This window comes from Neoarius graeffei, chromosome 1, assembly GCF_027579695.1.
Source record: "Neoarius graeffei isolate fNeoGra1 chromosome 1, fNeoGra1.pri, whole genome shotgun sequence".
Taxonomy (NCBI): Eukaryota; Metazoa; Chordata; class Actinopteri; order Siluriformes; family Ariidae; genus Neoarius; species Neoarius graeffei.
In genome coordinates this window covers 110,277,838-110,302,627 of record NC_083569.1, presented here as the reverse complement: position 1 = coordinate 110,302,627, position 24,790 = coordinate 110,277,838, and the positions used below count along the sequence as shown (strand labels likewise).

The 24,790-nt window shown below is 42.7% G+C and overlaps 1 protein-coding gene across 2 annotated transcripts in view; it reads right to left on the bottom strand.

Moving 5' to 3' along the window:
* LOC132889502 (zinc finger protein 43-like) overlaps positions 1-24,152 on the bottom strand; it is a 46,664-nt gene extending 22,512 nt beyond the window's left edge. Inside the window, exons 1-2 of one of the 2 annotated variants that reach the window (XM_060926080.1) lie at positions 23,753-24,152; positions 4,587-4,637 (exon numbers count right to left, since the gene is read on the bottom strand). In XM_060926080.1, the coding sequence (XP_060782063.1) occupies positions 4,587-4,637; positions 23,753-24,139 (438 nt within the window). In that variant the 5' untranslated portion in view covers positions 24,140-24,152. Of the gene's footprint in view, positions 1-4,586; positions 4,638-19,608; positions 20,035-23,752 lie in introns of those variants that run through there. The other variant, XM_060926088.1, reaches the window with a different exon arrangement.
* Between the last annotated feature and the right edge of the window lie 638 nt (positions 24,153-24,790).

The following is a 24,790-nucleotide window of genomic DNA, read 5'->3' as shown; positions in this document are numbered from 1 at the left end:
CCCGCTTACCAGCCGGAACCACGGAGTGGGTCCAGTGCCACCGCCCGGCGTCGCTGGATCAGGCCGTAGGACTGGCGGAGGATCATCTGGCGGCTGTTCCGGCGGCAGGACAACCACCGACATCGTCTTCTCTCTCCTCTCCTCTCTCTCTTTCTCTACCCCCTCCTCCCGTGTCTCGTCCTCGCCCCATTCCCCCACCACGGAGGCGGGGGCCGGCTCCACCCCAGCCGGCCCGCCGCACCCGTGGTGCCCTCCCGTTTCTCCCTTCTGTGTCTGTCTCTCCCCCCCCTCAGGTGAGTGAGCCTCAGAACACAGCTGCAGAGGGAAGGCCTGGGCCGGTTTGCTGGCGCTGCGGGGAACCGGGCCACCTGCAGCAACAGTGTGCAGCGATGGAGGTGGGGGCGGTGGTGCGGATCCCCGACGTGCCAGAGGCTGCCCTCGATCGGGCCGGAGCGTATCACATACCGGTAAGTGTACAAGGGGCGACATATCAGGCGTTGGTGGATTCAGGTTGCAATCAGACCTCAATCCGCCAAAGCCTGGTGCAAGACGAGGCATTGGGGGGAGCACAAGGGGTGAAGGTGTTGTGTGTGCACGGGGATATTCACAGCTACCCGTTGGTGTCAGTCCACATATATTTCAGAGGGGCAAAATCAATAGTGAAGGCGGCGGTTAATCCTCGCCTTACCCACTCTTTGATCTTGGGGACTGATTGGCCGGGATTTCGGGGTTTGATGGCACGCCTAGTAAAGAGTGGGTCCTGCCGGTTGATAGGGGAGGGTCCCGGTGTCGCTTTGGCTGGAGCGGCGGTCGCAGAGCCGTCTACGTCATCTCCGCGACAGAGTGAGGAGCCCCCGGCCCCTCCTCTTTCTATTGGGGAATCCCTCGCGGATTTCCCACTGGAACAATCGCGAGACGAGACTCTGCGACACGCGTTTGACCAAGTGAGAGTAATTGATGGTCAAACGCTCCTGCCGAACGCCACCCCGCCCTTCCCCTATTTTTCCATTTTGAAGGATAGGTTATACCGAGTGACGCAGGACACTCAGACGAAAGAGCGGGTCACCCAGTTGTTAATTCCAAAGAGCCGCCGGGAATTGGTATTCCAGGCGGCTCACTTTAATCCCATGGCTGGACACCTCGGGCAGGATAAGACACTAGCCCGGATAATGGCCCGATTCTATTGGCCGGGGATTCGCGGCGACGTCCGTAAGTGGTGTACGGCGTGCCGCGAATGCCAGTTAGTAAATCCAGCGGCCATTCCAAGAGCGCCCTTGTGCCCCCTATCATTAATTGAGACCCCGTTCGAAAGAATTGGGATGGATCTCGTCGGGCCATTAGACCGGTCAACACGTGGGTACCGCTTTATATTGGTTCTGGTGGACTATGCAACGCGATACCCGGAAGCGGTGCCTCTTCGCAATATCTCAGTACGCAGTATTGCAGAGGCCCTCTTCCACGTCATCTCCCGGGTTGGAATCCCGAAAGAGATTCTGACTGACCAGGGCACCTCGTTTATGTCACGAACACTGAGCGAACTGTATGGGCTACTGGGTATTAAGCTGATCCGCACCAGCGTTTATCACCCACAGACGGACGGTTTAGTTGAACGGTTCAATCGCACCCTCAAGAATATTATCAAAAAATTCGTAAGTGAGGACGCACGTAACTGGGATAAGTGGCTCGAACCCTTGCTGTTTGCAGTGTGAGAGGTCCCCCAAGCCTCCACGGGGTTCTCCCCATTTGAATTATTATATGGGCGTAAGCCGCGCGGCATCTTAGATGTACTGCGGGAAAATTGGGAGGAGGGACCTTCACAAAGCAAAAACGAAATTCAGTACGTTATGGATCTGCGCGCAAAACTCCACACGCTCACCCACCTAACTCAGGAGAATTTGCGCCAGGCCCAGGAACGGCAAACCCGCCTGTACAACAAGGGCACGCGCCTTAGAGAGTTCACTACGGGAGATAAAGTACTCGTCCTGTTGCCCACGTCGAGCTCCAAATTAATCGCCAAGTGGCAAGGACCCTTTGAGGTCACACGGCGAGTCGGGGACGTCGACTATGAGGTTAGGCGAACGGACAGGGAGGGGGCGCTACAGATCTACCACCTCAATCTGTTAAAACTCTGGAAAGAGGAGGTCCCCGTGGCGTTGGTGTCGGTAGTTCCAGAGAAGGCAGAGCTGGGGCCGGAGGTCCAAAAAGGGACATTGGCATCTCGTACCTCTCCGGTCCCCTGTGGAGACCACCTCTCCCCGACCCAACTCACGGAGGTCGCCCAGTTGCAGGCCGAGTTTTCGGATGTATTCTCGCCCCTGCCCGGTCGCACTAACCTCATAGAACACCACATAGAGACGCCCCCGGGGGTGGTAGTGCGCAGCCGTCCTTATAGATTACCCGAACACAAAAAAAAGGTAGTTCGGGAAGAACTTCAGGCCATGCTCGAAATGGGCATCGTCGAGGAGTCCCACAGTGACTGGAGCAGCCCGGTGGTCTTAGTTCCTAAGGCCGACGGCTCGGTCCGGTTCTGTGTGGACTATAGAAAAGTCAACGCGGTGTCTAAATTCGACGCGTACCCGATGCCTCGTATTGATGAGCTGCTTGATCGACTAGGCACGGCTCGCTTTTACTCGACACTGGATTTGACGAAGGGATATTGGCAGATCCCCTTGACTCCATTATCCCGGGAGAAAACGGCCTTTTCCACACCGTTCGGCTTACACCAGTTCGTCACACTTCCGTTTGGGCTGTTTGGGGCGCCCGCTACGTTTCAGCGGCTGATGGACCAGGTCCTCCGGCCCCACGCCACCTACGCGGCCGCTTACCTAGACGACATCATTATTTTATAGTAATGACTGGCAGCGGCACCTGCAACACCTGAGGGCCGTCCTTAGGTCGCTGAGGCGGGCGGGGCTCACTGCCAACCCGAAGAAGTGTGCGATTGGGCGGGTGGAAGTACGGTATCTGGGCTTCCACTTGGGTAACGGGCAGGTGCGTCCCCAAATTAATAAGACAGCAGCGATTGCAGCCTGCCCGAGACCCAAGACCAAAAAGGGGGTGAGGCAGTTCCTGGGGCTGGCTGGCTATTATCGTAGGTTTATACCTAATTATTCGGACGTCACCAGCCCGCTGACTGACCTCACTAAAAAGGGGGCGCCAGATCCGGTCCAGTGGACGGAGCAGTGCCAGCGGGCTTTCTCTGAGGTAAAGGCTGCACTGTGTGGGGGGCCACTTTTGCACTCCCCTGACTTCTCTCTCCCTTTTTTGTTACAGACGGATGCGTCGGACAGAGGGCTGGGGGCCGTTTTGTCCCAGCAGGTGGGGGGAGAGGACCGCCCAGTGTTATACATCAGCCGGAAGCTGTCAGTGCGTGAGGGGCGCTACAGCACTATCGAGAAAGAGTGCCTGGCCATCAAGTGGGCGGTCCTCGCCCTCCGTTACTACCTGCTGGGGCGCTCTTTCACCCTCTGTTCGGACCACGCGCCCCTCCAGTGGCTCCACCGCATGAAGGATGCCAACGCGCGGATCACCCGTTGGTATCTGGCGCTCCAACCTTTCAACTTCAAGGTGGTCCACAGGCCGGGGGCGCAGATGGTCGTGGCGGACTTCCTCTCCCGTCGGGGGGGCTGCGGGCCGGACGGGCGCCCGGCCTGAGTCGGGCAGCGGGGGCGTGGTCAAGCGCCGGTCTGTGACAGGAGGGCGGAGTTGGGGAAGGTAAGTGGCAGAATCGCTTCACCTGAGTGTCATTAACTTGTGTTTTGTGTGTGTTCTCCCCAGTAAACCGCCCTACTTAAGGAGGGAAAGGGAGAGCGGAAGGGAGCTTCTTCCCCGGCAGAGCCGACAGTGTGTGTGTGTGTGTGTGTGTGTGTCTCTCTGCCTACTTGGTTTAAAACATTGTTAGACTGAAAAGTTCGGCAATAAAGCCTTCTGAAAACCCTTGATCTCTGTCCTGCCGTCCTCTGTGCTCCACCCACACGCTATTCGCGCTACAAAGGTATATAAATTATAAACTATCTATAGCTAGCCAAGTAAACAGATAGCTTTCCATACATATTTTGAACTTGCAACTATTCATATAGTTTTTTTGGGGGAAAAAAAAAAAAGTTTGTAACCTTATACACAAAAACTAACTTGAATTTCCCTCATGCTTATTCAAACATGTGCTATTGAGTTTCACTGATGTCATTGCTGGACGAAAAATATTTTTATTTTTAAAAATTTTTAAATTTAAATAAACTGAACAGGTGCAAGCTGACAGTTTTTAAAATCAAAACATTTAAGGAAAATAAAGTTGAAAGAACAAAACAGAGAGAGACTGTCTATCTAGGCCATGACAGTCAGGTACGTGAGAGGGACAGCACCAGATGGAAAACTCAAATCGGTAAGCAGCCCATTACATACAGAAACTCCATGTGTGGCGTGTTGACCTGTGTATTCATCCTCGCGATAAAGCCCATTTATTACGTGTGTGAACGCAGGGATAACTGACTGGTTTTAGAATCACCCAAATATTAAATCACGGACTATAAGCAAATCAAACTCAGTACTTTTCACAATACTAGTTTCAGTAACACCATTTTACTCACCTTTTCTTGATTGACAGGTTGTGTCTCAGCAATAAGCAGGTCAGCAATGACCTGGAATTATAAAAAAAAAAAATAAAAAAATAAAGTATAAAATGACAACATTAGTACTACGGAGGCTATACAAGCATCATTTTAAATAAATAAATAAATAAATAAATAAATACATTTTAAAAACTGAGAATTAAAGGGATACTCCAGCAGAATGATTTCCAATTTATTTTATGTAAAATTAGTCATAAATTAAAAAAAAAAAAAAAAAAAAAAAAACTTTCATTTTTGGAGACAAAATAGTTGATGAATTTTTTTTTTTTCCAAAAGAAGTTTACCAGCTGGGCTTCCTGTGGTAGTGATGTACATGATGATGTCAGGCAGTGGTCACTTGCAACAGCTTCAGTCGCCTCAGTGCGTTTTCAGTACAAAATCTCTACTACGTTTACGTTTTAGTATGGCTTTACCGTTCCACTTTGAACCAGAATATCATGAAGATGAAATAGTGGATTACGAGAGTAATTCTCTTATCTAGCCTATAGTAGAACGCACCTAAAGCTCAATCAAATGCGGCGTCTCTTGAGCCGTCAGTGATCGTTCTTCAACATCACTGTTTTCTTTGTCACCCATATTTTCTTCCAGTATGGAGCACTTGCATGTGACGTCACAGCCGATCCAGATTGTGACAGACGCCATCTTGTCGGTCAAACGCCATATTCCGTCTTCTACTTCTGGTTTTACTTCTACCTTTTCTTCTGGAAAACCCTACTATATACAATTCTACTACAACGGCTGCGGCTACAAGCTCTCCCTACCTGTGCACGTTTATGTTTTTTGTGTGTATTTTTGCGTGTTGCTCGTCTGTACCGGACTTCAATATCCACTACAACCGTATGGACTTACTGGACATTGGTTTCCAGCAGAAAATGACGGTTTGTAGCGATTTCCATCGCATGCACAACATTCCGGACGAGATAGTGAGACCAGCGGGGTCTCCGTGGATTGTTATTGGAAGCAAAGCGAAGGAGGTGGTGCTGGGAGCGGAAGCAAAAGCGAGGCCGTAGAGCCGGCCTGTTGACTAAGCTCAGAAAACAGCCACTCAAACCTCCACTGCTAAGCCTTTACCTCTCCAACGCCAGATCCATGTAAACAAGACGGACGATTTGGAATTACCTTATTCTATTCTATAATCGGCTGGTCAGTGCTATACTCAATACTTAAGTGACTTACCCATCCAATGAGGATTCTTGTTTACAAGATGCCACATCTGAGTCGCTGACAAATCCTGAATTTCTGTAAAGATGACTGTCCAGAGATTTATAGGCACGCAGTGCTTCACCACTAAACAGCGAGGGAAAGTTAATGAGGTAATTATACACGTCTGGGTATTCCACCTCTGGCAGTTCAAAATCCGGTCGTGAAAACTCCGTCCGGTAAGCCATAAGGGTCATAAATCTGTAGATTGTTTATTTTAGACATATATCTAGTTATCTGTTCATTAGAAAAATGAGCCGTGTAGTCCGTCGGTTGAAATTGATCCATTCTGTACACGAGTGCAGCAGTATTCAGCGGTGTTTTTGACCGACAAGATGGCGGTTGTGTACTTTCCGGTCACGTGACTGCAAGATCTCTATACACTGAAGAACCTACAAAACACACCGGAATACCGATTACAATTCGCCAGGTAAGACACCGATGATATACTACAAAGAATCATGGTAGAACAAAGTCGAAACTAACCTTTCGGTGTCATCGTTTCTCTTGATGCTCAACATTGCATCAACAGACGTTTGGAGGTGCCTGATGGGCAAATATTGTTGGCACCGCATCGTCTTTTAGCTTTCTTTTCAATTTAGAAGGCCCCCATAAACCTTGCTTTTAGTTCCATCGAACCAGGAGGATTCAAAATGTTCTGAACATAAGTAGGGCACCGCAGGCAGGTTGTTTTGAGGCCTTCTGATGGCGTGAATCCATTTCTTGCGAATAACTGGGCGATTCTTGCCAGGTAAACGGTGAAAAGATATCTTCTTTTTAGCATCATTGTGGCATTTATACGCTGCACAATGAGACATACTGATTTAAAAAAAAGTGATAAATTTGGTAAAAATACTTGTAAAACTAGCAAAACTACAATGTAAGCAGAGATGATCGACAGCTGAGTTGCTCCAAGTGACCACTACCTGAAGCCACCACCACAGGAAGCCCATCAAATATTATAAATTTTTTAAGAAGGACATTTATCTCAAAAACTATTTGATCATTTATGCTGCATAAACGAGAGTAAATATTATTTAACAAATCAATTTTTTTTGAGAGTTAAAAATCGATCGCAAAGTTGGCATTCGAGCTGCCCCGCTGAATCAGCCAGCCTTGAGTGACTGACATCACAGCGGTAACCGGTTTTAAGGCCGAGACCTTTGACAGTGAGAGACCAAAGCCAGACTCGGCAGGCGAGTGTGGTTGCAACGGCCTCTTCGTTTGGATTCATTGGAGATTCTCCGGATTCCTCAGATAGTAATACATCTGACTGTGATAGTCCTAAAATTGAGTGTGTGCACATGCTACAGTGGTGCTTGAAAGTTTGTGAACCCTTTAGAATTTTCTATATTTCTGCATAAATATAACCTAAAACAATCAGATTTTCACACAAGTCCTAAAAGTAGATAAAGAGAACCCAGTTAAACAAATGAGACAAAATTATAATATTTGGTCATTTATTTTTTGAGGAAAATGATTCAATATTACAGATCTGTGAGTGGCAAAAGTACGTGAACCTTTGCTTTCAGTATCTGGTGTGACCCCCTTGTGCAGCAATAACCGCAACTAAACGTTTCCAGTAACTGTTGATCAGTCCTGCACACCGGCTTGGAGGAATTTTAGCCCATTCCTCCGTACAGAACAGCTTCAACTCTGGGATGTTGGTGGGTTTCCTCACATGAACTGCTCACTTCAGGTCCTTCCACAACAGTTCAATTGAATTAAAGTCAGGACTTTGACTTGGCCATTCCAAAACATTAACTTTATTCTTCTTTACCCATTCTTTGGTAGAACAACTTGTGTGCTTAGGGTCGTTGTCTTACTGCATGACCCACCTTCTCTTGAGATTCACTTCACGGACAGATGTCCTGATGTTTTGCTTTAGAATTCGCTGGTATAATTCACAATTCGTTGGTCCATCAATGATGGCAAGATGTCCTGGATGCAGCAAAACAGGCCCAAACCATGATACTACCACCACCATGTTTCACAGATGGGATAGGGTTCTTATGCTGGAATGCAGTGTTTTCCTTTCTCCAAACATAACGCTTCTCATTTAAACCAAAATGTTCTATTTTGGTCTCATCCATCCACAAAACATTTTTCCAATAGCCTTCTGGCTTGTCCATGTGATCTTTAGCAAACTGCAGACAAGCAGCAATGTTCTTTTTGGAGAGCAGTGGCTTTCTCCTTGCAACCCTGCCATGCACACCATTCTTGTTCAGTGTTCTCCTGATGGTGGACTCATGAACATTAACATTAGCCAATGTGAGAGAAGCCTTCAGTTGCTTAGAAGTTACCCTGGGGTCCTTTGTGACCTTGCCGACTATTACGCGCCTTGCTCATGGAGTGATCTTTGTTGGTCGACCACTCCTGGAGAGGGTAACAATGGTCTTGAATTTCCTCCATTTGTACACAATCTGTCTGACTGTGGATTGGTGGAGTCCAAACTCTTTAGAGATGGTTTTGTAACCTTTTCCAGCCTGATGAACATCAACAAGGCTTTTTCTGAGGTCCTCAGAAATCTCCTTTTTCCGTGCCATGATACACTTCCACAAACGTGTTGTGAAGATCAGACTTTGACAGAGCCCTGTTCTTTAAATAAAACAGGGTGCCCACTCACACCTGATTTCAATCAATAGGATGACAAACACCTGACTCTAATTTCACCTTCAAATTAACTGCTAATCCTAGAGGTTCACATACTTTTGCCACTCACAGATATGTAATACTGGATCATTTTCCTCAATAAATAAATGACCAAGTACAATATTTTTGCCTTGTTTGTTTAACTGGGTTCTCTTTATCTACTTTTAGGACTTGTGTGAAAATCTGATGTTGTTTTAGGTCATATTTATCCAGAAATATAGAAAATTCTAAAGGGTTCACAAACTTTCAAGCACCACTGTACACATCGAACCATATCGATTTGAACCAATGGAAAGTGAATCCGATAGTAACACATCACACGAGTGTGAACTGGACTAAAACAGGATAGGCATTAAAACTCATGCATGCATTTTCACTGATGAAATGTAAAAGGCTAATTAAATAATCAGATGAACTGAGACAATCACATTCTGAAGCAAATTAAATAAATCTTATACCAATAACTTAAATACACAATACAAGTTACATGTATTAATCTAATGCTCCTCGACAGATCAGAGGTCTCGTACGAGTCTTCAGTAAAATGTGCAGAGCAGAAGAGAGACCACTTCGTAGGCGCCCAATATGACCGTGAATTTTTCGCAAAACGTGTCCATCTTTGCAGTTTGAACATTCTTGGGCCATGAATGCAACATACTGTAAATCCACCTTCTGTCATGTTGCTGCACCCGCCAGCAACACATCTACATGGCACGGTGATAAATTAGCTCAAAATGGAGGATCGAAGTTGAGCAATTCCAGCGTTATGGACGTGACACTTGAACTCAAAATGGCAACAAATGACCCAGTGCATGTTTTATTGTCTCCCAGTATTTAAACAGGTGTTGCATATTTTAAGGCTGTACCATACTGGAGAAGTGATAGAACAAGAACAATTCCCATAGTACATCTAGGGCATGCCAGAAAATGCCAATAAAAGATGCGTTATGGATGTGACAGAAAAAGTATCACTTTTCTTGGGTGACTGTACATTTTTATCAAACTCTGAAATTGTAAACCTAATGTCGAAATGGAGATATCCATTTGATAGAGGGGTCCAAGGTGAATATTAAAAAAATCTTTGTTTAAAATATTTTGTATTTCATGCAGAGTTTCGGAAGGAAAAGTCAGCGTTATGGATGTGACGAAATTCCGTTATGGATGTGACGCGTCTGAAATAGACATGGCATATGTTTAGAAAATCAGCAATTTAACCACCATAACCCTTTGAAAAACTCTCTAAATATCAGCTAAAACTATCAAAGTTCTTAAATAATATTTAGGATGGCTATTGTTTTGCTGTTTTGTGGATTTTTGCATACATTTCTGTGGCTTGTGGCAATAATATAGAATTGTACATGATCAAAGTTGATTTTAGCTTGGGGTTTACATTATAAGAAAGAAAGACTGACAGTGACATATTAGGTTGGTTACAAATTGGTTCAACTTATTCACATCTGTAAAATACAGGCCTAGGTGATATCTCTGGGAGTGGTTTTGATGTATTACATGTTGCTTTATTTTTGCATGGTGAGGTTGACATTTACATGGAATTGCCCAGTTGTAGTTAGCTCTGTGTTTTCGTATAGCGAAAACGGCTAGGAGACTGATAGCCTTCCCGTTGTGACGTCACAGATGTCAAGGTCATTCGCTCAGACCACTACCTATATATGAATCATTTCAAATCATAAAAATTACTATATTAGATTTATTGTTAACACTTAAAACTATTCCTATGCCACTCTTGAGGTCTCAAGGCATTTATAAACGAAAGTGAGGTCATGGTTCTGCGGATCTCCTTTAAGCGTGATGCGTTATTTTGAGTTCCTCTGGGCATAAACATAATTGCTGATGCAGCTAAGCGGCCTGATGTTTGATGGGTGCCTTGCTTTGATTTAGTGTTGTCCAAAAAGCCTCAGTAACGACTAACTGAAACAACTCTATAAATATTGTTCACTTGTGTGTAACCAATTGATATGGTAATGCTTGTTTATCATGATCAGCGCTATTCGTGTCATTGTCCGAAATACTCGAGGAAAATCAGTGAAGAAATGTCGCTGACACCATCGTCCATTTTGTCGAACACAGCCATGTACTGGAAGTGACATCGCACTTTACAGAAACCATTCGGAAAGCAGCTCGGGTGTTTCCGGCAATATTTCTGCCTTTTTCTGTACAAGTGTGATAAACGAGGCTGAAACTATGCGTTATAACAGGTAAAGAGGTCAGTTTTGTCCATAAGTCAGGGTTGCATCTCATTAATGCACTATTTCAGATGTATCATGAGAGGGAAAAAAAATTAGACCTTTCACTTTGCCCTTTCAGTACTGAAGAGCGACACTCAGCCTTGCACCCAAATGATGCTACGCATCGCCCTTCCAACAAACATGGCAGCCTACTGGTGGATTTAGAGCAGCGATACAAAAACACTCAACTTTCTCATAAATGGTCAAACATACCTGAAACTTTTCTTACAGGCTCCCAATATTACAAGCTACCAACCCATGCATGCATTTACGTTACATTTTCCATTCCTTTAAAACTCACCCGTACTTGACAAGAGCTTATGACGAATGTTACATGACGGAACCACTGGCATCATAAGTGATCTTTTGAAATAACTAGTAATTAAAATTTACTACAGGTACCCTTTAATCAACTTTATTCTCAAATCTAAATTTAGCTCATTCTCTTTATCAAGGTCAGAGACGAGAGGTATCTGCTACAACAGGGCAAACGTTTGTGGAAATGTATTTCGGCTAAAACTTGTAACAGTATACGGGACATTCCACCGAATGGGTGCCGTTTGCTTGTTGTACCACTCCCAAATTAAACTTAATTTGATGAGTAGCATGCTATAGATGCACAATGGTGTAACATAGGGAAAAAACTTAAAAATTCAGGTTTAGATTTTATGTACTGAAATAACTATTAGGCACAATTTTTACAATATCTATATAAATAAGTTGTTCTTACCCATTTTAACCTTGAAATCAGCATTTTAATGATTACCCATAATGCATTGTTTATCACGCTAAAACAATCAAAAACGTCATAAGACAGTGGAAATACTACCTTTACTACCTTCACGTGGCGTCTTTCTCGATCGCACATGCCTAGAAGCGTACCTTCTAGAACATTCCTGGGTGGTCACGGACTGTCACGTAGCCTAGTTCGGTTGTGAAACTCGCTAGGATGGAGTATTTTCGCGAGTTTAGTGGCAAACTTTTGCGCCGCAATTTCTCTATTCTCGAAATTTGTAACCCGAAACCCTACAAGAAATGTTTCATAATGTTTGGGATTTTGAAAAATGCTTCTAGCAAGTTTATTTCGCTGTATTTTTCCGTGAAACTTGGCATAAATCATCCTTAAGTGATGAGCGTGACATTGTTATTTTGGTATGGCTCACGGAGTTAGTTGGAAGCGGGAGAAATGAGAGTTTCTCAACTACAGCAGCACTTCTCACCATAGATGCCTGGCGTGTTTCACAGCGTTTGGGATTTACTAAATTGACTAAATCTCTAGATCTACTGAAGCTACGAGGATATAAATCACCAGGATTCTAATTTACTGGGTGAGAAGTATTATATATATTTTTTGAAAGGTTTATTCGCGCTACAAGTCCATGAAAGTTGGAATTCTTTGTGAAGGGGTTAGTTAGATTTTGGTAGCGTGACGCGCACAACAAGCAAAAGAAAAAACTAATTTTCTTCCGAATTTCCTTGCTTTATCAAAATTATTTTTTGATACATTAAAAGACTGTGTGTTTATAATATTTAAGCGATTTTTTATTATAGAGAATATTTGATCAAAACTTTCAAAACCGCATTCAAAGTGAGTTTTCACGGGTGTAAATGTTACGCGTGACGTCCATAATTATGTTAAATTTTAAGAACTAAAATTCTGTTAAAAATTCTAGATTTGTGCTATCATTCTGGGGTTTTGCTGAATAATACTTTAGGGAGTTCTCTTACAATGCTGAAAATTCAATGAGTTTTGGTGAAATTCTAGAAAAAGTTATTTACATTTTAACGCGCCTGATGGCGATTGTGCTCACACAGCGTGCTACTCATAATTTGTTATATCTTTTCAACACTGATTATAACAACACACATATTTAACTATTCAAAATGTGTATTGGTCAACCTCAGGCTGCGTTACAAGGTTTGGAAGTCAAAGATGGCTGCATTTTTTTCAGTCCTGTTACCAAAACTCTGAAATTAACAGGACTGAGTTTTTAGCCTAGGATTAGCTAATACATGGAATTAAGCCACATGGCGTCATCGCTAATAGCATGACCACACTTGGCACATTCTAGTGATTTACCAAAAATCTGTATTTTTAAAATAAACAAATATCATCTAAGAAATACTTTAAGTAACAGGACAGTATGTTGACATTGACCTTATCAGTCGAAGTTAAAAAAATCATCAAATATACGGAAAAGTAAATGAGAGAACTAACTTTTGGTCTTCCCATGGCCTTCAAGGACATGGGACATGGATTTTTTTCTGGGTATAATTATGTATAAAGGACATAAGAAATGCCATCTAAATCACTGCAGGGCGTCAAAAATGTGAAAATCATCACATTATTCAACTTTTTTATACATCAGCGTAAAACAAGGATTCGTTAAATGAGCTAGGTGGTCACGTGACCCGTGACGTCACAAAAACTTTCCAAGGAGCCAGCGCTTGGGTATCTAATGTAAACAGGTTACCGAAATGGACACCATCGACAGTGACATTCCCGATGTTTCACAGAGATGTGAAGTTAGACCCTATCAATTCAAACCGATAGCTGGAAATTCACATGAACATGGATCTTGTCTTTACTCTGACGGGTCTGATGATTCTGAGAGTGAGAGTTCATTCAATCCCCATGAAACTGAAAGCGGTCGGCTCGATAACACTTCCTGGTAAGTTAAAAACAATTCTGCTCAAAGGCTAATGATCTGTTGAAAGTAGTATTATTTTTGTATCATACATTGAAAGTTCATCATAGATCTAGCTAAAGTCCGTTGCAAGCTAGTTTTTTTTTGCTGATATTTTTCGAGATTGATTGAGATACAATCATAGTTCGAATTACGTGGGAGCCAATGGGAGTTGAGCTCCCATTCCCTCAGGCTCCCATGAAAGAAGCAAACTTAATTTTCTGTGGAAGTCTCTCAAATACATCATATATCACCATAATAAGCTTGAATAGCCTATATCACCATATAAATATAAATAAAACTCGTTTCATTTCCAATCACCATGCAGCCATAACTTTGTATTGAACGTGTTATTAAACCGCAACATGTACGGCTGTACAACCCCGATTCCAAAAAAGTTGGGACAAAGTACAAATTGTAAATAAAAACGGAATGCAATGATGTGGAAGTTTCAAAATTCCGTATTTTATTCAGAATAGAACATAGATGACATATCAAATGTTTAAACTGAGAAAATGTATCATTTAAAGAGAAAAATTAGGTGATTTTAAATTTCATGACAACAACACATCTCAAAAAAGTTGGGACAAGGCCATGTTTCCCACTGTGAGACATCCCATTTTCTCTTTACAACAGTCTGTAAACGTCTGGGGACTGAGGAGACAAGTTGCTCAAGTTTAGGGATAGGAATGTTAACCCATTCTGGTCTAATGTAGGATTCTAGTTGCTCAACTGTCTTAGGTCTTTTTTGTCGTATCTTCCATTTTATGATGCGCCAAATGTTTTCTATGGGTGAAAGATCTGGACTGCAGGCTGCCCAGTTCAGTACCCGGACCCTTCTTCTACGCAGCCATGATGCTGTAATTGATGCAGTATGTGGTTTGGCATTGTCATGTTGGAAAATGCAAGGTCTTCCCTGAAAGAGACGTCGTCTGGATGGGAGCATATGTTGCTCTAGAACCTGGATATACCTTTCAGCATTGATGGTGTCTTTCCAGATGTGTAAGCTGCCCATGCCACACGCACTAATGCAACCCCATACCATCAGAGATGCAGGCTTCTGAACTGAGTGTTGATAACAACTTGGGTCGTCCTTTTTCTCTTTAGTCCGAATGACACGGCGTCCCTGATTTACATAAAGAACTTCAAATTTTGATTCGTCTGACCACAGAACAGTTTTCCACTTTGCCACAGTCCATTTTAAATGAGCCTTGGCTCAGAGAAGATGTCTGCGCTTCTGGATCATGTTTAGATACGGCTTCTTTGAACTATCGAGTTTTAGCTGGCAACGGCGGATGGCACGATGAATTGTGTTCACAGATAATGTTCTCTGGAAATATTCCTGAGCCCATTTTGTGATTTCCAATACAGAAGCATGCCTGTATGTGATGCAGTGCCGTCTAAGGGCCCGAAGATCACGGGCACCCAGTATGGTTTTCCGGCCTTGACCCTTATGCACAGAGATTCTTCCAGATTCTCTGAATCTTTTGATGATATTATGCACTGTAGATGATGATATGTTCAAACTCTTTGCAATTTTACACTGTCGAACTCCTTTCTGATGTTGCTCCACTATTTGTCGGCGCAGAATTAGGGGGATTGGTGATCCTCTTCCCATCTTTACTTCTGAGAGCCACTGCCACTCCAAGATGCTCTTTTTATACCCAGTCATGTTAATGACCTATTGCCAATTGACCTAATGAGTTGCAATTTGGTCCTCCAGCTGTTCCTTTTTTGTACCTTTAACTTTTCCAGCCTCTTATTGCCCCTGTCCCAACTTTTTTGAGATGTGTTGCTGTCATGAAATTTCAAATGAGCCAATATTTGGCATGAAATTTCAAAATGTCTCACTTTCGACATTTGATATGTTGTCTATGTTCTATTGTGAATACAATATCAGTTTTTGAGATTTGTAAATTATTGCATTCTGTTTTTATTTACAATTTGTACTTTGTCCCAACTTTTTTGGAATCAGGGTTGTACTTCACCACCACACCACTATGCACGCAAACTGAAATTTGCAGCCTGCGAAATCGAATGTGAAGTTAAAGACCCACTGACACAACTTTTTACACCACGTAATATGTATATTTATTGTTTTATTGCTGTATTGTGAAATAAAATATCCAAAACTCAACTTGAATAAAGGGCCGTCTTTGTAGAAAATCAAGAATTTCAGAGCCGATTTTGTGTTTTTTGCCCCGGCTTCTACAAGCGTCATGAGCCATTTGCCCGTTTTTGCCGCTAGGGCGAGTGACATCACATCAGTGTATGTCGTTCTGGATTGCATGAAAACAAAACATGGCTCATGTCGAAGACGATCACTTCTCTTGTTCTTCGTCAAGTTTCAGTGGCGAATATGCGGATATTTCTGATTCAGAGCATGAAGAAGAGTGTTATGAAGAATATCCAAAACTCGGCGTTTTACCGTATCAGTTTGAACCAACACAGTCGGCATCAATACAAAAATAAGAATAACATAAAGATACAAAAGAACATTTGAACAATTTCATGGCATGTAGAAGTTGAAAACAATGTCTGCATGGTCTGTGACAAACCTCAGATTCAATATTTGGTATAACCTCCTCTGCATGATCTGGCACATGTACATTGGGTTCTGAGTCTTCTATTTCTTGGAGCGTCTAATTTGAAGAAAGTTGCATTATATTATAGTCTGTCAGTATTTCGATTTCTATAATAAGACACGGAGGAGGGGGTGATGAAAGGAATTTGTTGTAATTTTTTTCTTTTATGGTATAGGAAAAAACATGCCGGATGACATCTTATATCTATCACTCCACACATATATCATGTATATTATAGGGGTGGCACGGTTCACAAAAGTCGCGGTTCGGTACGTATTGCGGTTTGAGGTCTGCGGTTCGGTGCGTATTGCGTTTTTTTTTTTTTTAATCTTAAGTACTCTGTATTTGGGCATATAGCCTACTATTTACCTTAAGTAAACATAGTTTAGGATACAGCATTTAAGAGAGGTTAAAATTATAGTTACAATGAAATAATCATGCACAAACTGAGTTTGAGTTGACATAAGCACATTTTATGAACAATCTCTGATGAAAAGCCAGGTAGTATTTTGAAACAGCAAGAGGGAAGACATGGATGATTTCAACAGCTTTTTTATTTACTACAGTATTTATACAAAGTGTCAGGAGTGTTTGCTGCCATGTTGTGGCATCTAGAGGAACCAGGTGTCTTTTGTCACATACAGAGTTTTCATAATTGGAAGAAATAAAAATGAGTTCTTAAAGCTTACTTTTGAACAGATGTGTGTGTTAAAACTTAAACTTTTATGTGGCGACCAACCAACCACCTATATACAAAAACCGAATCAAAAACTCTTCTAATCCCTGAGAGTGAGGATGTATTTTTTCACTTGAAATTAAAGTGCAGTGTTTTGAAACGTATGGCTGGATTTCTTATCTAATCTTAAAGTGCCACTGTATTCTTAGAACGATTTATAACAAAATACACACACAGCCAATATAAAATATTGCAATAAAACCAATCACTGCACTGTTTAAAACAAACCTCCCCTCCTCTCGCCGGAAAAAAAAAATCTAGTTCGCCCATTTTCCTGTGTCATTCTGAGATGCGCAGATAGACAGTAAAGGGAATTCCGAATTCCCTTTACTGTCTATCTGCGCATCTCAGAATGACACAGGATAATGGGCGAACTAGATTTTTTTTTTTTTTTCCGGCGCTGCGGTACGCCGGAAATCCGGCGTGGCGCCACAACGCTATCACCCCTGTTCGCGCGAAAGAGAACCACGTGGTTTCAAACGGGCATTCGGCTTTTTTTTTTTGGCGAACGTCTTAAATAGGGGTACCGCGGTTTATACGCGTATTGCACCGCAACAGGCGTATCGTACGGTTCGGTTTTTTTCCCATAACCGTGCCAAGCCTAGTATATTATCCTAACTAAATATATGAAACAAGGTATTGGCCTTTCAGTTGTTGTACATTACTGGTATTAGCTGCTTTGGCCTATTGATAAGTAATATGCAATGGTATAAGACGCATTTGTGATGTTACAACAAATTTTAAACAACATACATGTATTGAATAACAACACATAGCCGCGTGCCCTGGCTCGTTCTCTTTTGGCAAAGGCACCACCGGACTTTCGCTTTTTGACCGCCCCTTCGGGGGGTCTGCTGTCATCTGTTTCTCTTTTGACAGATTGATTCGGCCCGGGCCTGTCAAACAACGTCGGCACAGCTGACTCCTCCAACACCAGTGGATAAGTTGGATCAAACGTTCTTCGAGTTCTGGACGACAAAGTGAAACAGTGCTCCTCGAAATGTGCTGAACAGAGACGTGACCATTTTGTTGACTTCCAGTTCGCACGTGTTTTGGAAACGTTTCTTTCCCACTCTTTTGCTATTTCAGGGTGTTTTTTCCAAGGAAAGGAATGGAGTTTCACTCCTTCCGACGTGGTGTTAGAACACCCGTAAGCCACACATATAATCCCTTTTCGGTTAGACGCCATTTAACTTTTTCACGCAAGGAAATCACAACAAAACCACAGCTCAATATCACAAGACTTGTGAGAACTGAACCAACATAGTGACTTGTAAACAAAAACGACACACTGATGTGTGACATTGTGACATTGTGCATACCTAACCACCTGTGTTTTCTTTCTCTCCCCCCCACCCCAAATCTGTCCCTCTGAGTTACATGGAATCAACAGGAAATCTTTTGGTGGAGACGGTGGGGACCTCGACTGGCTATCGTAGCCTGCAGGGAATCGGCCGTCAGACATTCTGTCGCATGTCCCAGACCCGGTGAAATGTAACTGAATTGTCTTGGCCAGGCCTAAGGGTCCCATCTGCATCTCATCATTGCTGAGGAGTGTGCTCCCATCACCCAATCAAGCATCCAGCCAGAGCAGGTCATGATATATTTTTTACCATATTAACATGCCATTGTGTGTTATGCCTGATGTAAAGACTCTCGTCTCTGCGAGCCTACCACACAGATTTAATACTTGTGTCATTTTTAGGGCATACCTAACAACCTGTGTTTTCTCTCCCCCGTCCCTCTGAGTTACATGTTGGTCTTGGGATTGAGATGTTGGCCTCTTCTGCCCCTCGGACCTGCTTGGTCCATCCTGGTGCCCTGTGTCTGGTCGGAGTTTTATCACCCCACTCCTGTGAAGGACGGCCCCATGAGGACAGTTGAGGGTTATACCTGTTAAAACTGTTAATATTATAGTCATGCTGTCTGTTGTTGCCCAAATGAGGATGGGTTCCCTTTTGAGTCTGGTTCCTCTCGAGGTTTCTTCCTCATGTCGTCTGAGGGAGTTTTTCCTTACCACCGTCGCCACAGGCTTGCTCATTGGGGATAGATTAGGGATAAAATTAGCTCATGTTTTAAGTCGTTCAAATTCTGTAAAGCTGCTTTGCGACAATGTTTATTGTTAAAAGCGCTGTACAAATAAACTTGATTTGATTTGATGTGACGTCACTTCCGGCACCTCTGAATGAGCCCAGTTCATATCCAGGTCAATCTCCCTGCGCGAAATTTAAAATTACTTCTGATGTTTAAAACGGACAGTTAAACCAATAAATAAAACCAGAATTTATCTTTGGAGTCATATATTGTTTGTTTAAAAATTAATACGAATGACTGTCAGTGGGTCTTTAAGTCCGAAGAAGGCTTGTCCTCTATCTCACAACGATCTTCCTTTGTTTAACTAAATATATATATATATATATATATATATATATATATATATATATATATACATACACACACAATATATATATATATATATATATATATATATATATATATATACATACACACACAATATATATATATATATATATATATATATATATATATATATATATATATATATATATGCAACACCGTGCGTGTGCGCATGCGCGCGCCTGTGTGTGAAAGCTGTGCACTGCAGTGCGCAAAAGTGCGCTGGTCCAGGAGAGCGAGTATGCATTGCTTTTTTTTTTTAAATAGAGACCCCCATAGGGTCAAATTTATAATTCGAACCCTGGATACAATGCTTCCAGAGTCCGAGATGAAAACATTCAAAATGGCGAAACGCCATCACACAGCCAACAACACTACGCCGTTTGGCGAAACAGATGAGTCAGAATTATGATAATCAATAATTGATACACCCAAAATTATAATACTAATCCTTACCTGGGCTTTCAGTCGCTTAGCGAATGCACCTCGTGGTGGCCGTCGCACTTTAGGTTTCACTCCGCCGTCTTGTTCCTGAATTGGGACGTTGGGAACGGCTCCATCTTTAAGTAGCCTCTTAAATTTGGCTTGGCAATTAATATCGCTCAGTACCTGAGGATTAATGTTGAAAGAATCCTCAGTGAAATGGTCCGAACACAGTTTGTGGGAAACAGTAGGTACAAAGTTTTTTCTACGGCAGTAGTGAGCCCACACTTTTCTCAGTTTCGGGTCCTTGGGGAATGCAAAAAAACTGACTCCAGGGCATTTCTCATTGGAATTATTGCAACCATAAGCAGCACAATACACCATGATGTCCAATGTACGTTAAAGACTATAAAAACATTTTTCTTGTCATCCACTTCTCCATTCATCTACCCGCCCGCTTGTGCTGTGCCCGAAAATTTTTGTGACGTATGATCACGTGACAGCGGCTCTTCCGGTTGTAAAATATGCATATCGGAGCTCGAGCAGAAATGCCATATAATCATCACGAATATAACGATTTTGCTGAATTTAATAGATAATTTTGTATTTGTTGATGCAATTATTTCATATTTTTAATGGAAAGAAACTGATATAGGGCGGCACGGTGGTGTAGTGGTTAGCGCTGTCGCCTCACAGCAAGAAGGTCCTGGGTTCGAGCCCCGGGGCCGGCGAGGGCCTTTCTGTGTGGAGTTTGCATGTTCTCCCCGTGTCCGCGTGGGTTTCCTCTGGGTGCTCCGGTTTCCCCCACAGTCCAAAGACATGCAGGTTAGGTTAACTGGTGACTCTAAATTGACCGTAGGTGTGAATGTGAGTGTGAATGGTTGTCTGTGTCTATGTGTCAGCCCTGTGATGACCTGGCAACTTGTCCAGGGTGTACCCCGCCTTTCGCCCGTAGTCAGCTGGGATAGGCTCCAGCTTGCCTGCGACCCTGTAGAAGGATAAAGCGGCTAGAGATAATGAGATGAGATGAGAGAAACTGATATAGCATGCATTTATGTTTCATGTCCCATGTCCTGGGCAATTCCATGTAAATGTCAACCTCACCATGCAAAAATAAAGCAACATGTAATACATCAAAACCACTCCCAGAGATATCACCTAGGCCTGTATTTTACAGATGTGAATAAGTTGAACCAATTTGTAACCAACCTAATATGTCACTGTCAGTCTTTCTTTCTTATAATGTAAACCCCAAGCTAAAATCAACTTTGATCATGTACAATTCTATATTATTGCCACAAGCCACAGAAATGTATGCTAAAATCCACAAAACAGCAAAACAATAGCCATCCTAAATATTAAGAACTTTGATAGTTTTAGCTGATATTTAGAGAGTTTTTCAAAGGGTTATGGTGGTTAAATTGCTGATTTTCTAAACATATGCCATGTCTATTTCAGACGCGTCACATCCATAACGGAATTTCGTCACATCCATAACGCTGACTTTTCCTTCCGAAACTTTGCATGAAATACAAAATATTTTAAACAAAGATTTTTTAATATTCACCTTGGACCCCTCTATCAAACGGATATCTCCATTTCGACATTAGGTTTACAATTTCACAGAGTTTGATAAAAATGTACAGTCACCCAAGAAAAGTGATACTTTTTCTGTCACATCCATAACGCATCTTTTATTGGCATTTTCTGGCATGCCCTAGATGTACTATGGGAATTGTTCTTGTTCTATCACTTCTCCAGTATGGTACAGCCTTAAAATATGCAACACCTGTTTAAATACTGGGAGACAAGAAAACATGCACTGGGTCATTTGTTGCCATTTTGAGTTCAAGTGTCACGTCCATAACGCTGGAATTGCTCTCCTTTCAAAAGACACAACTGATGTAACTTCCTGTTGAGCATGTGATTTATGGAATGTTCCAAATTTGTCAGATGGGGTAATATGTTTGGGTAACAGGACTGAGTGAAAACCCAGGGACATGACTAAAATATGTATTTTAACGAAGATATTGTGGATTTCTTATGAAAAAAATAGATTTAAACCATGGATAGGATATAGAGTCACACAACAGTGCAAAAGAAATACTATTTCTGAAGGATTTTAATCATAACATTTCATAGTTAAAGTGCCATTCCATCATTGGATGTATTTTTTTTGGCATAAAATACAATATATTTTATGACAACATGACTAGACAGAGAAATCTTTTAGCTTCAAAATGATATATCAAACATAATTTTTTGACAACGACAAGTATATTAATTTTGCGACCAAAGTCACCTACCCTTTTAATTTCCGCGCGGTAGTGAAACGTGATGTCATCGGCAGGTTCCCCTTCTTGTGTACCACGTCACGTGTGATGTGGCACAGATTATCAGCAATGGCGGATAGAACGCGATTGTCAGCTTCGGAAAAGAAGCGAAGGAAAATAGCAAGTGATGCCCAAAGGAGACGGTCGATGGTGAATATCGGCACAGCAATCGACAAGTGGAAATCGCGTTCTATCCGCCATTGCTGATAATCTGTGCCACGTCACACGTGACGTGGTACACAAGAAGGGGAACCTGCTGATGACATCACGTTTCACTACCGCACAGAAATTAAAAGGGTAGGTGACTTTGGTCGCAAAATTAATATACTTGTCGTTGTCAAAAAATTATGTTTGATATATCATTTTGAAGCTAAAAGATTTATCTGTCTAGTCATGTTGTCATAAAATATATTGTATTTTATGCCAAAGAATACATCCAATGGTGGAATGGCACTTTAAGTATGAAGTTAGAGTGCGGTGACAGGTAACACATGCTATTTTTCAGTGTTTTAGGTAGTTTTTATTAATCCTTACAATTATATATATCTTACATTTGAAATCAGATCAATGTGCAGGACATTCTGCGTAATAAGGAAATGTATTTTAAAGTACATTTTTATGTGCATTTACACAATTTTCTAGGGATGGAAATGGCACCGATTCGGTGGAATGGCTCATACATATAGGATGTGAACATGAACTGAAAATGATTCGAGCTTCCAGGAAGGAAGGACATAGCAACTCAAATCATCACTCTTTACGACCGTGCATCTCAGCATGCAACGGCAGAACAGAAGACTACACTGGGTTCCAGTCCTGCAGCCAAGAACAGGAATCTTTGCATCAACAGCAAGAATCAAGATAGAGTTCCTATTAAAGGAATGGAAAATGTAATGCGAATACATGCATGGGTTGGTAGCTTGTAATGTTGAGAGCCTGTAAGAAAAGTTTCAGGAATGTTTGACCATTTATGAGAAAGTTGTGAGCGTTTTTGTATTGCTGCTCTAATGCCACCAGTAGGACATCTATCGGTCTCATCACCACTTCCGCTTCACTAAAACACAGAGCTGACTGCAACTTCGAGCCTCCATTTTGAGCTAATTTATCACCGTGCCACGTAGATGTGTTGCTGGCGGGTACAGCAACATGACAGAAGGTGGATTTATGTTGCATTCATGGCCCAAGAATGTTCAAACCGCAAAGATTTGGATACGTTTTGCGAGAAGTTCACGGGCACATTGGGCGCCTACAAAGTGGTCTCTCCTCTGCTCTGCAAATTTTACTGAAGACTCGTATGAGACCTCTGATCTGTTGAGGAGTGTTGGCTATAAGCCCGTATTGAAAGAGGGTGCAGTACCAACAATTAAAGGAAAAGAAAACTACAAGAAAAGGAATTTATTTAAAGGAAAGTAAGTTAATTTGCACCAGTTCTCCCGGAGTGTGAGCTGAGAGTTGTTGCTAAAACCCGGGATGGAACGGGACGACATATTCTTGCTCGGGCACTGACCTTCCCGTGGTTGCTGCTAAAACCGGTGACATCCCGTCCCAACCCGGGTTTTAGTAATTGCCCGAGCTGAGCAGTAACGGCGGAGTACTCCGTATGCAGAAAATGGAGAATGAGTGGACCAGCCGTCTGATTTCTGCGCAGGATATTGCTGCCATCTCACCCTTATGTGGAAGAAGCGAATGAACGGAGAACTGAACAAACAACTGAAAGTCAGAATGTGTACTCTATGATGTGTACTCTATGAGCGCTCTGGAGCGAGTGACTTCCAAGATGGCCGCGCAGACCGCAGTGTTACTATTTTTAGCATCATGTCGGAGCACTCTATAGCTCTACGTACCTTTATCTTATGTCGTTTCACAACACATGTTCTGACAGGAGGACTGTCTTTGGAGGAGTCGCCTTGTCCCAGGCGACTGCTGGATCCGGCATAGCTACTAGTAGACCCCCTCCGGAATACTGTAGGCACTGCTGATGGTAGCAGCACACGTTTGTGCTGAACTGCACACCCAAGAGATTCTTTTAAGCTGGGAAGGGTGTCAAAACAATCCAAATCGAAGTGTTCAGAGCACAGGACAGATGTTGGTGAGGGCTCCCACTTGTCACGAGTGCGCCTGACTTGCTTCACCCACTTCGCATGCAGCTCGGGATCTCTGGGAAACTTGAATAAACTTACCCCATCCTTGTGGGTTTTGGAGCAAAAGCCGGCAACACAACGCGAAGGCATAATATATATATATATATATATATATTATAATAATGTACAATAATGTATAATAATACTAATAATGATAAACTGAACACCTGTCGCATCAACAACAAACTGGTAAGTTAGGAGGAAGGGTCTTTCGCTGACGTCATATAGCCCCTCCTCCTCCTTCGTCTCCTGGGTGCTGCAGCCCCGTCAAATTTGCCCAAATAGCTGCATTTTTTTTTTATCATAACTTGTAAAATAGGCGCCTTCGTGAATTAATATATGGATCATCGGGAATTACTTTTTATGTTATAAAACATCGCCAAAGATGTCAAAAACGTGTCATCAGACCTTTAATCAGTTTGCGTGGCCTGAGTCAAAACAGTCTCACAAACAACCGAATTTCCCCTAAAGGCGAGAGTTTCTACAGTCTGACCTGTTCCCAGGTTGTGTAGCAGCTGTTTCGGAACACAGAAGAAATATTTTCGCTAATTATCGGGTTTATTGTTCTAGCAGCTATGAGCGTTGCCCGCCGCCATTTTTTTTCAACAATGTTTAGTACATCCCGTTGTCAAGCACAGCGAGCCAATCAAGATACAGGATTTTACGTCAGGACGAATTTACGTCTTTGGACCCCGCCCACAAAATAGCTGCGCTGGCCAGACGAGTGAAGCCATCTGGCCG